Genomic DNA, 15,954 nt, shown 5'->3' on the forward strand with positions numbered 1-15,954 from the left:
AAAAAAAAAAAGTAAAGACTGTTCATAAATTAAATTTTATTGTTGCAGAATAATAATCCCAATTTGGAAACAGATTTAATGCTGTGCTGTATGGCCCTGCATTTCAAATTTGTTTTTAGTAATAAAATCATGCAGATAACATTTTAATGAACTAGATGCCAAATGGCATTAACTCCACAGAAAGTGTTTGCATGTTCAGGGCAGAGTGGAAACTCCCTGGTGCCTACATATTGTTTAATTGTAGCATTATTTTGAGTCTGGGTTAGAGACTATTTGTTCCCTATTTTTAATAAAGCATTACCAGTCAGAAGAATAAGGTAAAAATATTATGTACACTAACAGTAAAATTGATGGATCAAAATTGATGGTTGTTTTTTTTGTTGTTGTTGTTGTTGTTTTTTAAAGAAAGTAATAATCCTAACACCATCTAAATAGGAAAACATACTAGAAGTCTCTTCCTCCATATGACAAACACTGAGTTCCTGGCCCTGAACACAATTCCATTTCAGTCCTTTTTAAGCTGTAAAACAGCATCACTTCCTTTAGCAATATCATTTGGGCAGTTGACCCCACTCTCTCTCAATTTTTAAAACTCAAGAAATTTTCGCATATACATCGTGGGCTACCCAGAGAAATGCATGATGGCATCCTTTATGTTCCAGTTCTTTGAACTTTCATTCTATCAGCCTTTGAAGAAATTATGGATAATTATTTTTGTCTAACCAACTGTCTTCTAGAGAATCAAGAGGAAGCTTCAGTCCTTTTGCTGCAATTGCAACTTTCAGCAGTACTAAAACTGCCAGTCCTGTTGCTCCACTGGGAGCCACAAAATATTTCCCAAATATCAGACAAAGAGGGTACCTTAGTCATATCACTTCCGAGAGAGATTAGCAAAAAGAAAAGGAGTACTTGTGGCACCTTAGAGACTAACCAATTTATTTGACCATAAGCTTTTGTGAGCTACAGCTCACTTAAGCTCGCTTATGCTCAAATAAATTGGTTAGTCTCTAAGGTACCACAAGTACTCCTTTTCTTTTTGCGAATACAGACTAACACGGCTGTTACTCTGAGAGAGATTAGGTCCGTTCCAATGGCTCTTTCTATTACTGCTACCTTAAACTTCTTTTATTTTATATTGAATGATCTTTCCTTATTTGCCAGTCCTTATATCTAAACACCAAGAACTCACCCTAAAATTACAAATTTATTTCAAATAATTTCTGCAGCTGCTGTTTGCAAAGGTTTGGATAAACTTGTGATTGCTATCCATACAGAAAAATTAGCCTATGTACATTGCACTTTTAATAGTGTGGGGAAGGCTTCTCTGTTAATTTACTCTCTAGACTGTTGTCCGTACTTGCTCTTTAAAATTTGTATGTTTGCCTGCTTCTGCTAGTTTCTAACTTTTTCTCTTTTAAACTGAGTGGTTTTTAAATTCTCTGTCCCAGGCTCAATCATGTTATTTCACCAGTTGGACTAGTTGATGGGCTTAACATATTTTCAGTTCATGGGCATAAATCATGCATTAGAACAACCTCTCCCCAAATTTTGGGAATCTTCTGTCTCTGAATAAAAGTCTTATAAAATATTTTGGGTAGTAACAGTGAAAACAGAGAGGAATCTGACAGGAAATCTGACTCATAAGTGAGTTACTGATGATCATCTCACAAGCCAACAATGAGCTATTAAAATGATTTTCCAACATTAAACACAGATAAATAATTTTATCAGGCACCGACTGTGTTCTACCTATGATAGAGAAGTAGAACTATACAATAGTTCGTCTAGATACAATTCTTCATGTAACTGTCAAATACTGTTTCTCACCTTGGCATTCCTTTCCAGTATGGATGCTTTCTGTCCCTACAAACTCATGAGACGAATTGGCAGCACCATTTGTAAAGGTTTCCTTTTAAATATATAGGGAAAATTGGTGTTTTGCTATTATCTCTACAGAGATCTTGGATAAGACAGAACGACTGCATGAGCTAAAAGAAATTGTGAAGAAATTCCATCCTGTGAACTACGATGTCTTCAAATTTGTAATAACTCATCTAAACAGGTTTAGTATTGTTATCACTACTAAAAATCTATTTAATAATTACTGAATATTTTACATGGTCTTATCACTCATCTGTCAATAAAAATATTGAACGCATGACCAAACTGATACTAAGGGCAAAAAAAAAAGGAATGCAAGAAAGTGGATTTGAAACGTAAGTTAATTTGAAATGAAAAGAGTTCATGGTTTGTGTAATAGGTTTGCCTTACTCTATCTTATTAATTTGTGATTAATTGAAAAATAAACTGTGATTTATTGAAGTAGGATAATCTGAAACTATCACTATTTTGTGGGATATAAGAAATTTTGCTCTACCTTGAGTAAATGTCTCTGTTGAAGAGACAGTTGCGTGCAACACTTGTAGATTTGGGAGTTATTTAATTAAAATTCAGCACAAAACCATACAATGAACTAAATAACGTAAGAATGCAATAAATATTTAATCTACTGTCATGTTCTGCAGTCTAGATCAGTAAGGGGTTGTGTCACTGCCTGCTTTGTAACCCTCGTGCCTTAAATGCTCTGTTGCTGTGGCTTACAGTCTGCAGACAAACATGCAGTATCATGAGTGTCTGTGTGCTGTGGAGCCCTGGTTCTCCAAGTAGATGCAGCTGTGTATTTTACTTAATGTGTGCATACCCAGTTCACAGGAGCTGGAGAACTTTGCCTAGCGGTACCTGTTATGAGCACACTCATATTCTGTGACTTTTTAGCCTCTCCCCAGGCCATATAAGGGCAATGCTGTCCCGACTCCCTCCGTACGTTCTGACCACTTGTGGATAGTGACGGAGTTCCATGTGGTGTTTTTCACCTTCTGCTTTCGGTCTCAGTTTCTAAGAATTTTTTCTTGAATATAGTACCACTTAGTTTAAGTTTAGTGTTAGTATAGCATTAGTTTGAATTGTCGGCTGCCCTGTGTGTTTAAGCATTGTCTGTCGTGGGGTGGGTGCGGGGGGCATCCCCAACAGTGATCCCCACATAAGGTGCTTGTGTCTTGGTGAGGGACACATTAAAGAGTGGTGCACCATCTGCAAGTCATTCACAGTGAGGACTCGGGTGGTGAGAGACAAGCACCTGAAGGAGGCCCACTTAAATGAGGGCTTCAGTGCCAGATTGGCAGTCACCTTCAGATCTGGCAAGTGATTCTGCTCCATGCTTGGGCTCTGGCATTTTCCCAAGAAGAAAAAGCGGTTGTTGTTTTTCCTCCTCTGGTATGGCGAGGAAGAGATCCCATAAAATGAATCTGGACCATTCCAGGGCTTGAGGAGGCTTCTCCTGATATTCTGAAAGGAGCAGTGTACTCCCACCAGCACACAGGATGGAGCAGTATCGTCTAACTGCTCCCTGGTACCACTAAGAGAGCCTGTAGTGTTGAATCTGGTTCTGGTCATGGGGCATTCATTGAGTCTGGTACCAATGATGTTGGCACCACGCAACTGTCTCAATGCTGGCAACATAGCAAACAGCATCGACCTTCTTTGCCTCTCAGTCCCAGACTCTCCACTGGTTCAAGAGTTGGCTGGTGATATGGCCTCTGCAGCCTTGTCCTTTCTTGTGCCTTTGGCATCTTGTGGCCATGTTGCAGAGCTCCTGGGCTCGTCATCACCAGAGCACCATCTGGGCCTCAGACTGTGGAGTTGAGGCCAACATTGGGCCCAGTACTGAATGGCCCCTGATGTGGGTGCATCCTTCAGCACCATCATCATGGCAGCAGATTCCTTTGTCAATTTCAGTGCTGCCCTTAGTATTGATACTGGTGCCTCTCCTAGTACTGGATGGGACTCTCTCATTCAGTACTGCCATTGCTGATCACCCATTCCTCTTCAGCACCGATGCCGCCCCCATATTGGACTTTAGATGAGTCTGTTTGCTCCGTTGTCGCCAGAGAAGCTCCAGGACTACTGAAGCTCCAGGTCCGTGTCATCCTACCCTTTGTCATCAGATTGGCATCACAGATCCCCCTCGATCACCATCAGTACGGAGATGGGCATCTGTTCTGCATTTGGGACAGGGCTCTTGGCCCAGTCCCTATTGGCCAACAATGCCTAAACTGTATGCCCAGTGGCCTCCTTGGAAGCCCTCGGATGCTTCTTTGCTCCTGAGGTCCCACTCCTTGACCTACATCAGAGCAAGATACCTGGTCCCACTGATGGCTCCCACTCCCAGGCCATCTCGGCTGCAAGCAACTGCTTAGCTTGTTTCCCCCTGGACCTCCGGAGTTATTGCGATCAGATCCTATGGTGCAAGAACAGGACCCGTCGCTGATGCACCAAACCTCCTCCCTGGATGACTGTCCTGTACCAGAACCTTTCTCTCCCTCAGTGACCTAAGGATTTTAAGTCTTATCAGGACCTCCTAAGGCATATGGCCACTACCTTGGGTATTCTCCAATCATTAGCTTCAGGGAGACTCTCCCTCCTGATGAATGAGGCTCTTTTGGAGCCTGTAGAAGCCCTCTGGAATACTGCAGCTTCATTGCCTCCCGTGGCAAAGCATTCAGAGAAGCGGTACTTCATTCGCATGCCAGGTTTTGAGGGTTTCTACTCCCATCTGGCTCCTAACTCTCTGGTGGAAACTGCAGCAAATTACAGGGCATGGCAGGGAAGGTATAAGTCCAACCCTAAGGACAAAGAGTCCAAAAGGATGGACTTAATGGGGAGGAAGATTTATACTTTCTCTTCCATGCAAATGTGCATTGGGAACCATCGGGTGTTGGTCTCTAAATATGACTCTTGTCAATTGGGCAGCCATGTATATAGTTTGTGGATAAGTTGCCAGAATCCTCCCAGGGAATAGTTTATAGCACTCATTGCAGAAGGCCGTATGGTGACCAAGACTGTTGCAGTTAGCTCTGGACATGGTAGATGCCGCAACCAGAGTTACAGCATTGGCTGTGACCATGAGGAGGGCTTTATGGCTGCAGAATTTGGGCATTGCACATGAGATGTAGCAGACCATTGGAGACTTACCGTTCGATGGTTGGGATTTATTTTCAGGAAAAAAATGATGAAACCCTGCACTCTTTTAAAAACTCCATAGCTAAGTCCTGTTCTTTGGGAGTATATACTCTGGCCATAAAGAGATGCCACTATTGCGGTCAACACAGCAACGTTTCTTCGGACAGTTCTCCCTTCCTGTAAGGAAGAAGGACTACTCCTGGAAGGGCCACAGATCCCAGAAGAGAGGGTTCTCTGGTTCTGAGTTTAACCTGCCAGCTCTCCCATTCCCCCATTTCCCTCTCTCCCCAGCATCCAGCAAGCGCTTATTTTGACTCTAGTGTCCAGGACTGTAACCCAGTGATGACCTCTCTTTCTCCTTTCCATCTGTTTTGGGCACAGGCTAGCTTGTTTTTATCATATCTTGGACTCAGTTACCATGGAAAGCTGGGTCCTAAGCACCATCAGATTGGGTTATGCCATACTGTTTCTTTCCATCCCTCCTCCCGACCCACTGCCTTTTCAGGGACTTCTCTTATGAGAATGTGCCCCTCAAGCTGGTTCAGTCTCGGTTGGCCCTGGGGACTATAGAGGAGGTTCCCCGGCAGCACTGGGGACGGGGGCTTTCCTCCCAATACTTCCTGGTTTCCAAACCCAAGGGAGGGAAGAGATCTGTCCTTGACCTCTTCAATCTCAACAAATATATCATATATGTGAGATTCTGTATGGTCACCCTAGCAACTATCCTCTCCGCCTTAAATCACAATTTCTGGTTTGCTGCTGTGGACCTGTGGGATGCTTATTTCCGCATATCAATTGTTCCGAGCCATGGGAGGTTCCTCATGTTTGTGGTAGCTGTCCAGCACTACCACTACAGTCTGCTGCCTTTCAGCCTATCTTCTGCTTCCTGGGATTTCCCAAATACATGACTGTGGTAACAGAATGCTTCAAGAAGAGGGGTATTCATATCTTTCCATATCTGGGTGATTGGTTACTAAGGGTGAAGTCCAGAGAGGAAGTTCTCTGTCAGGTTCACTTCACACTATGCCTACCTGGTCTTCTTAGTCTCCTCCTAAACAGCAGAAAGTCAACATTGGTTCTAACTCAAAGAATCAAGTTCATTGGGACACTGATGGACTCTACAAGTTCAAGAGCATTTCCACCAGCTGAGTGATTCCAGGCAATTCCCCACCTATGTCTGGAGCTGCAGACTCAACCACAGCCTGAATATGTGTGCAGTTGCTAGGCCATATTGTTGCATGCACACACGTCGTCCAATATGCAAGTGTGTGCCAATGTCCTCTTCAGAGGTGGCTGAAGTTGGTTACCTACCTGTAACTGTTTTTCCTTGAAATGTGATGCAAATGTGTATTCCATGACTCCTGCTCCATGCCGTCTGCATCAGAGTCTGTACTTCTGATGTTCTATGTGAAAGAACTGAGGAGATTGGGGCGGTACCACCTTTATCTGTCCAGGGGAGGGGCTAGGGCACAGGACATGAGCACTGCCCCTATGAATACTGCTAGGCAGTGTTTTCCAGCTCCAGTGTGCTGGGTGCATGCACACACACCTAAATAGAATACATGTCTGCATCACATTTATAAGAACAAGTTACAGGTAAGTAACCGTTTGTTCAGCTCTCTGACCCTAGCAGCCTCTTTACAACACAGTAGCTCCATCCCTGGTTTCTACAAGTTTTGGTTACACCTGGCAAGATGACCCCAACACGCCTACAATCCCAAATTTGCCCAGAACTGTCTGCCCTGAAGTCTGCAGTGCTCCCCTGGACTACTCAGAGAAATCAGAAGGTACGTGTTTGCTCCTTTAAAGAGACAATACCCAGCAGCCTACCAATTTAACTGAAGTTAACAGTTCAGTTCAAACACAGCACTGGGTTGGGTTAGATGAAAAATAAAACAAGTTTATTAACAACAGAACATAGTTTAAGTAATGCTAGGTAAAATAAATAAAGGTAAAGATGGTTAATAATAGGAGTGAAGATATGAACCTAAAAGTCTATAACTTAACCTAGCAAGGTACGGTCTCTAGGATGGTTTCTCTCATCAATTATTCTTTGTCTAGCATGACTGACTGTCTCTCAGTTAGAACCTTCTACAGAAATTCAAGGTGCTGGCTTCCCTTGTCTTCACAGGTAAAAGATAGAGATGGAGTTTCTCTGTCCTTTGAGAACAAAGCTAATTTTTTGGGAATATAAAGTTAGGAAAGCCACCTGGGGATTCAGTCTCCTGTCTCTTTCATGGCAGGAGCCACTTTAATTCTCTCTAGAGTTCAGGCTTAAGACAGCCTCTGCAGGTTTAGCTTGATAGTTTTTGTTTATGGCTGTCACAGGGTCCTCACAGGTTTCCTCCTCCTTTCCCCTGTACCCTGTGCTTAGGCTGACAAAATAAGAGTCCTCATGCCTTGTTCCAGTGTTTCAACCTTGTGCTTTTATTTACAGTGCTACAGTGTAGTCCTCTTTATCCCCCAACAGTTATCCCCTTTCTAACCTGTTCTAGGGTCTCCTGGCCCATGAGGCTCCCTTCCTGTGGTGAGGAGACAGCTGTAGCCTCCTGTCCCCTCCCAGGCTAGCCTCCTTACTGAGCTTTCTCTAGGGCTTTTATAGCCCTTCTCTTCCTCAGTCCAGCTGCCGCTACTTAGCTCAAGTCCTTGACCCTCATTAGGGCCTGCATCTGGGCTCTCTGCTGGCTACCTGGGCCCCTGCACCTGGCTTCCCTACCAGAAAGCAGGGCTTAACTAGCATTTTGGCAGGGCATTCAAGGGGTTTTACTGCTGCCCTGTCACAATGGCTCATATGTAAATTGAGTTAAAATCATATTCCTTTGTCTAGGACAGACCTGTTTATCTCTTTTACCTAGGGTAGGCTGTCTTTGTCTTTAAATATATTCTAGTAATGTTATACAGAGGGAAATCATTACAAGACATTTTGTACAAACATTGTAGTAGCCTGTAAGGTGTGAATACAGGGGTACTTAGGATCATGTCTATTTTGCTCCTGGCTTTTCATAACATCTTTAAGTCTTGTTTAATAAAACTGCTTGAAAACAAATATTTCTTATGGAGTGAAATCTTATATTTGTCTCCTCAAATCTGGTCTACATGAGCATTTGATGCTGTCAAGGTTTTTCCTTGATTTTAACAAAAAAGGAATTGTTTTTAATCTTTAGACTAGCAGATGGGCACTCCCCATACTATGACTTCGTGTGTATGTACGAATATGTAATATTCAGAATAATGGAAAGAAGAGTGAAAAGGCCAGTTTTGTCATCTGATTTCTCATCCCATCAATGCAAGAGTATGCCCTGAAAAGCCTTGGGTCTGATTGTGGTCACAGTTACACTGGTATAAATTAGAATTAACTCAACTGAAACTAAACTGGTGTGACTATAGAGTAGAGTGCATTATAGTGACTTTTTGTCCAATTTTAGAAAATCTGTGCAATGGATGAGGCTGTTTCAAGTGATTATTAAGAAACACCCTGATTCTTAGATTATTGTGTATATTCTTCTTCTTAACTTCATCTAGAGCAGAAAAATCTCATAATGACTAATATTTCTTAAATAGCACAATATAGTATAAAGATTTTATAATACATAGGCTCAAGGTGACATAGATACAGTTGAATATTCAACCATAATTGCATTTCTGGACTTAATTATGGCTAGCTATACAATTTTAATGTTGCATTCTCGTGGACTTCTAATGTAGTTATATAATGTTTGATTTATTTGGGAATGTATTTTATAGTAAAATACATTACAGGGTAGTATTATGTTTAGTTCACTGTAACAGTAACATGTTGAAAAATAAAATGCTAAATAAGAGGTCACATGTTGCAGCTCTGTGAGCTCCCAGCTGAATCCTTTTAAGATATTCATTCAAAAAAGTATTTGGCTCCCCAGCTAATTAAACCACAAAAATAGCTTTCTGTATCTCCCTAGAGAAACCTTTCTGAGCACTAGGAAAGAAAGTCCTGCTAAGTTGGATATTAAAGTTATCAGCTCTAAAAGAGTGGAACCAGATCAAAATGCAGTATGCAGAACCAAACTCATGCAAGAGATTGCCTTAAATTTGATCACAGTAATGGATGGTAAAAGGATTTGAAAATCATAGACCTGTAGGACTGGAAGGGACCTCGATGGGTCATCTAGTCATCTGAAACCAGTGGAATAGACTGGCAGCATAAGAGCTTTAAAGAAACAAACATTCTATTTAAAAACTCTGCAATTTTCAAAACTTCTTCAAAGGCTCCTGAGTAGAAAATGTAAAGACTCCTAGGCTACCTTGTGTTTAAACTAATGTGGGAAGGTAATGAAAATGGCAGTTACTGTTTGTTAAAAAAGATATTTTTAAAAATTTCCTTTTTAGTTCCCTGGTATGTGCTTAGCTTCAATAATTGTGTTAAATGGACTATCTTCTATGATTTATCACAATCTAACCTGTCGTGATCTTAATGTGGGGCAGTCTACACTTTCCATATCAGTTACAGAGAGTGTACTGATTAAGGGGGTCTATACGAAATATGACTTATCTTTTTCATGGAGATAGACACCATGCCCCTGAACATTCTTTTTCCTTATTGTCCATATATTTTCAGCTATTGATATCTTATACCTTGACTAGGCTGGGTAATTAAAGGTACTCTCAAGTTCTTACACATGTCAGGGTAGAGTGCAGGTTTTGTCATGGTGACTGAGAAAGGAAGGGATGAGGAGGATTTAGAAGCAATGATTAAAAGATCATGTTGAGTTTAAGATGACCCGTGGATATCAAAAAGACAGGCTGAGATTTTAGCTGGGGCCAGGAGCAGAACAAGTTCAGAGTAGAGAAGTAGATCTGAGTGTTGTCAACACAGAGAAGAGAGATGATAGAACAAATCTATCACTTTTGCATACAGAGAGAGGAGTTGAGGGCTAAGGAAGAAGCCCAGTAGAACTCTCATTATTTGGAGTGAGAAGAATCTTCCAAACCAAACACTGAAGTAGCAATTGGAGAGGTAGAAGAGCCAAGAGAGAATAGTCATGGAAGCTGAAGGAGACAAGATTTCAGGGAGAGCATGGTCAACAGGGTAAAAAGCAGCCTGACAGGAAGTGGGGATAGAATACTGTTTCTGAGACTTAGCACTGAAGACGTTATTAGCAACATAAGTGAGAGCAGTTTCAGAGAAGTATAGAGAGCTGGGAGTCTCACTGGAGAGGGTCAAGGATGGAGTTTAAAACAGAGCTCCAGATAGTAGGTCTAGGCAGCATGTTGAATTACTTCAGGAAGAAAAGGGAGAAGGTTCTGTGATAATTTTAAAGGCTGAGCATTTGTTCTATCGTAAAACATGACCTTTTAATAACTAGTCTGCTCCCTTTGCTCTCAGCACGGTATTGTGTACCATTTTAGCCTGTTTACATTTAAGTGTTCTTAAAAGTTTAATTCAATTATTCAGCTGGCAACAGACTGATTTATTACTTTTCCTCTGAGATGTAGCCTAGGAAACAATTATGTGTAGAAGAGCCAATTTTTTTAAAAAAATCCTTGAATACAAGCATTTAACAAAATGCAACCTCTTCCCTGTTGTCTTTTGAATTCTTTAAAATTCTGTACATGGAATTTTGATAGCATTAACTACTCATTAAAATATAAGAAGTTGTTCTTAAGAAAGAGAATGTGTATATTGCCCTAATTCAGGAAGAGTATGTAAATATCTCTGGACATAATACGTTCAAAACAGACAATATTTGATACATCCTATACTACTTGATAAAGGTACTACATTTATTAACACAAAATATTCCCCGTTGCAATTACTTCTTCCACTGCAAATGGGAAAATATTTTCTTGTACAATGGTCTTAATATTTGTATACATTGAGTCCTGATTAATGTCCCAGTTGTTTATCAGATTTATTAACCAATTATTTTCACACTACAAATCATGAACTTGGTGAACCTTAATCATATATTAAAAACCAAAATAGATAAAACTCCGCCCATTTCCAGATAAACAACAAATCTAAAACCTTAACTGTTTTGCGGCACAAGATGTAGACTTATGTCTGGAGGCAGCTAAATGCAGGTGGTTTTTTTCTATTTTAAAGGTAAAGATTCCTTATCTAAAACCAGTTTGATTTTCAGTAAAGCTGGAACAGTAGTGAAATATTTAGCCTAATAAATAGGTGTTCTACTTACCTCAGATCACACACCTGGCAGGAGTGCAGATATCAAAGATCTGGCACCAAGATGGAAATTCTCATTTTATATGTTGAAACCAAGAAAACAGTTGTTGTTCTTGTTAATAAATATACGCAGCTGTATTTCAAAGTAGGACAGAATCCTACATTTTCATAGGAACATTTAAATTGAAGAAACAAAGGCACAGCAGAAATTCAGTTGCAACTAGAAAACTTTAAAGAAGCAAGAGCTCTCTTGTGATCACATCTAAATCACAAGGAACTCTCATTTCAAACCGTGTGTGAGTGTGTGTGTGTATTGGCTACAAAGCCAGCTGTTACTTTAAAAATGTCATTTCATTAACGTCTCCACTCAAGAGCTGATGATAAAGCATTAAAATCATTTAAAATTTTATATAACGCTTAATTCATTCTCAGGAACTTGTGTTATAAAACAAATATATCATTTTCTGAAGAACCTAAAAATCTAACATATTGCTGCTGCTGGATAAAGTACAGGGTACAAGGGACAAGCTTCCCAGTGAGTTTCATAGATTGTAAGGCCAGAAAGGACCATTATGTTCACATAATCTGACCTCCTGAATAACAGAGGCCATAACATTTTATCAGTAGTTCTTGCATCAAGCACATAACTTCTGGTTGAGCTAGAACATATCTTGTAGAAAGAGAGCATAGCTGAACTGAAAGAATTCTAGTAACAGAGAATCCAGCATAGGTAAATAGTTCCTAGGTAAACTGTTTCAATGGTTTATTACCCTCACTGTTAAAATTTTACACCATATTTCTAGTCTGAATCTCTAGTTTCAGTTTCCAGTAATTGGAAATTCTGTCTTTGACTGTTAAATTAAAGACCCCTCTACTGTAAGACATATTCTTCACATGTAGATACATGCAGACTGTGAAGAAGTCATCACTTAACTTTCTCACAGGAAGACAGGTTTCCCAGACCTCAGATCATTCTTGTACCTCTTTTCTGAAGTCTTTTCAATTTGTCAACATTTTTTTAAAATTATGAACACCAGCACTGGACACAGTATTTGTCTTATCAATGCTTTATGCAGAGATAATACCTTCTCCCTAGTCCTGTTTGATATTCCCCTGCTTATACATCCAATAATGGCATTAGCTCTCTTATGCATAGCATTGCACTCCTTTCCAAAATTCAGGGCTCCCCTCGCCGTTCTGTAAGTTCATTGTTCATAGATGTATGACCTTGTATTTCTGAGTATATTAAAATGGTTCAAATGAGTCCAACTTACCAAGCAATTCTGATTACTCAGTAGAACTGACTTCTCCTTAAAATTTACCACTCCATCTATTTTGTCATGTGAAAACTTTACTAGCAATGTTATATTTTCTTCCAGATCATTGATAAAGATATTGAATATCATTGGGCCAAGAACAGATCCCTGCAGGACCCTAGAAAATATGTTGTGTGATGATTCCCTATTTACAGTTCTTTTTTGGGATGTCCCAGTGTTTAGTCCACATAATGTGTACTATGTTGATTTTTGTATAGTGCTGATTGGTTAATCCAAATATCATGTGATATTAAGTCAGATGCCTTACAGAAGTCTATGTCAACACAGTTGCCTTTGTCAACCAAATGTATAATCTCTTTAAAAAACAAAAACAAAAAACACACACATTTATTTAACTAGATAACTTTTTAAGAAAACCATATTGATTGGCATTAATTATGGTACTGTTCTTTGTTACTTTACCGTTTTAATACCTATGCATCTTTTTTGGACTTTTTTATACCTTGAGTGCTTACAAATTCTGTCACTCCCCTGAAAGGGCAAAATCCCCTATTCCTGTTTGGAAGCATGTATAACCATATGTTTTTGAAAAAAAAGCGTGTATAACGATCCAAAAGATAGTAGGACATACAGAGCAATATCAATAGTTAACCTAATCAATAAAATACCGACAAAAGTTGTTAAAAACTGCCTATTTCTTGCCCTGTCACTACAAATTCATGTTGGTTATATATGCACAGATTAACAATCAGGGATCTGGCCTGTATTGTGCCAGGTGCTATATGTGTGTAATTTTAAAAAGCTCCCAAAGACCTTAGATATGGTGAAAGACAACAGGTGAATAAAGCAGACCAGTGAGGAAGGGGAGGACAAGTTAACAGTGAAACAGTCATGCTTATTAAAATAAGCAACAGCTATCGGACAGGGGCTGAGCCATGGCTTGTGCTTGATTAGGCAAACCTTGCAATGGGGGGAGTCAAGGGAAGTGTAGTGTTATCTACTGAGATAACAGAGGAGAGGCTGAGGACTTAGAGAAGTCACTGATGTGGGTAGACTGGCAATCTCAGAAGGGTTGGATATGGCAGGGACTAAAAGGAGGCAGGGGAGCTACGTTGAAGGAGAAAAGGTGATGGTCAGGGAAATCAGCAATGGAAAGTGAGTGAGAGAGCTGTTCCAAACTTGCAGGTTAAACAAGGCCCTTCATAGCACAGAAAGTCTTCATTTTTTGCCCCCCGGTATAGAAGGTTTGTGTGTCAACAGGGACAGTCTCTTAACATAGACCTGTTTTGTGGAGACAGTCTTGATTTCAGGATAATGATTCAACAGTGTACAACAGTGGTCACCAACCCGTCAATTGCAATCGACTGGTTGATCCTAGGGACTCTCCCAGTGGATCACGATCTCTGGCTCTGGCAGCGCACCAGGGCTGCTGCAAAGGCAGGCTCCCTGCCTGCCGTGGCCCCATACAGCTCCTGGAAGTGGCCAGCATGCCCCCACTGTCCCAGGGGAGAGGAGGGGGCAGGGGTCTCGGCATGCTGTTCCTGCCTGCAAGCACCGCTCCCGCAGCTCCCATTGGCCGGGAACGGGGAACTTCCAGGAGCGGCATGGGGCCGGGGCAAGCAGGGAGCCTGCCTTAGCCTCACTGTGCTGCCAACCGGGAGCCACCCGAGGTAAGTGCACCCGTATCTCAGCCTTGAGTCCCCTCCCAGGGCCAGCACCCCATACCCCCACCTGCACCCCAAGCCCCTGCCCCAGCCCTGACCCCCTCCCAGAGCCAGCACCCCGCACCACCTCCTGCACCCTCACACTTTGCCCTAGCCCAGAGCCCCTTCCTGCACCCAAACACCCTCCCAGAGCTTGCACCCCTCACCGCCTCCTACACCCCAACCCACTGCCCCAGGCTCAGCCCAGAGCCCCCTCCTACATTGTGAACTCCTCAGCCCCAGCCCAGAGCCTGCACCCCTCCCCCTTAGCTTTGGGGAAGGTGCAGAGTAGATCCTGGGTTGCCCTTAAATTCAAAAAGTGATCTTTGGCATAAAAAGGTTGGAGGCCACTGGTGTACAATAACTATCAATCTATACAAATATCTGAAATGTACAATACAGTTAATTTTTTCCCTCAGTGTGGAGGATTTCTCTGAGTCTCTGGATAATCACTGAAGCAGCATATTGGTACCTTTTTATTCTTTCCAGCTTAATTTATGTCCCTTCATTCAACAGCTTCCATCTTGCAGAACAAAAAGAAAAATGCATGACCTGGCCTCAACTATTTGTATTTAAGATTTTCCCTATTCCCCACCCAAGCTAAAAATACCTTTTTAGCATCTTGAACTTGAGTACCAGGCCTAAAAAATGAAGTCAGCTGGAACTCAAGCTGCTGTGGTGCTTTTGCGCAAGCTGTCAACGATATAAAACTGAAACATCAAATTGGGAGGCGATTTCTCAAGAGAAACTTTTAAAAAAAAATGGGACTTTGAAATTCTGTGAAAAATAAAATTGAGAGGGCTCAAACCATTCAAAATGAATAGGTGAAAACTTTTCCATTGAATTTCGCAAAATTCATTTTATCCAACTTTGCCCAGCTATATTAAATTTAAACATTTTAAAAAATAAAAGTTAATCTTACTGCTATTTATACTCTTCTTTTGACATTAGCTAGTGTTGACATGGCAGAATCATCTATCTTTCAACAGTGTATTCCTCAAAGTAACTGTGCGGGGAGACATGTTGCACTTCAACCTGTGTATCTTGATGTAAGCAGAACACCTACTGATAACAGTGGGAATTTGCTTAATGGCACAGCTTAATTTCAGACACTGTTTTATCACTGGCCAATATGAAAAGCATATAATCAAGTGAAATATTTCAATCTTTACTTGCTTTTTTCTTTTGATATCTAGACATCACTAAATATATGTTCCTCTTTTTATAGGCATGCTGTCTTCTTTTTCTTCTAGAATAGGTGTCCCCAAACTGGGAGTCGCAAGGTTCTTATGTGGAGCTCATGAGCTGTAAGCCCCCACACATGGCAGGGCTCCACTTGTAAGCCCTAGCCCCGCGCATGTTGGGGCTGACAGCCTGAGCCCGTCCAGCCCTACTCTGCCTCCAAAATAGAAGTTTGCTCGGGGGTGCCATTTTCCCTAAGGCTATCCCTAGGACTGAGACAACATTAGAGGTCTTGATTGTTCAGCAGCTATAGAGCTGCATTAAACCAAAGACCAATCAGAACACTGAGATCGGCAAAAAAAAGTAATTTATAATTTAAAAGTCAGACATATAGGCAGGGGCGGTGCTAGGGGAGGTCTTTTTTGGCCTATAGCCACTCCAAAATTTGCCGTAGGTCCCCCCCCCCCAGTGCAAAGGTCAAACATTATGCAGAAGTAATGGATTTTACCTTGCAGGGCAGGAAATCCCCTGAGTGTTGCTGGGCTCTACCTATAGGTTCATTGTCCCTACTTTAAAATGTTTTAAAACTTTCTGCATTTTAATTTTCACCATG

The 15,954-nt window shown here is 41.2% G+C and overlaps 1 protein-coding gene across 2 annotated transcripts in view; it reads left to right on the forward strand.

The window, feature by feature from the left end:
• Window positions 1–15,954, forward strand: part of ARHGAP5 (Rho GTPase activating protein 5) — an 82,123-nt gene that overhangs the window by 62,077 nt on the left and 4,092 nt on the right. For both annotated transcript variants that reach the window (XM_077819013.1, XM_077819014.1), the window contains exon 7: window positions 1,957–2,062. In XM_077819013.1, the coding sequence (XP_077675139.1) occupies window positions 1,957–2,062 (106 nt within the window). The remainder of the gene's footprint in view (window positions 1–1,956; window positions 2,063–15,954) is intronic.

Source organism: Eretmochelys imbricata, chromosome 6 (assembly GCF_965152235.1).
Source record: "Eretmochelys imbricata isolate rEreImb1 chromosome 6, rEreImb1.hap1, whole genome shotgun sequence".
Classification (NCBI taxonomy): Eukaryota; Metazoa; Chordata; order Testudines; family Cheloniidae; genus Eretmochelys; species Eretmochelys imbricata.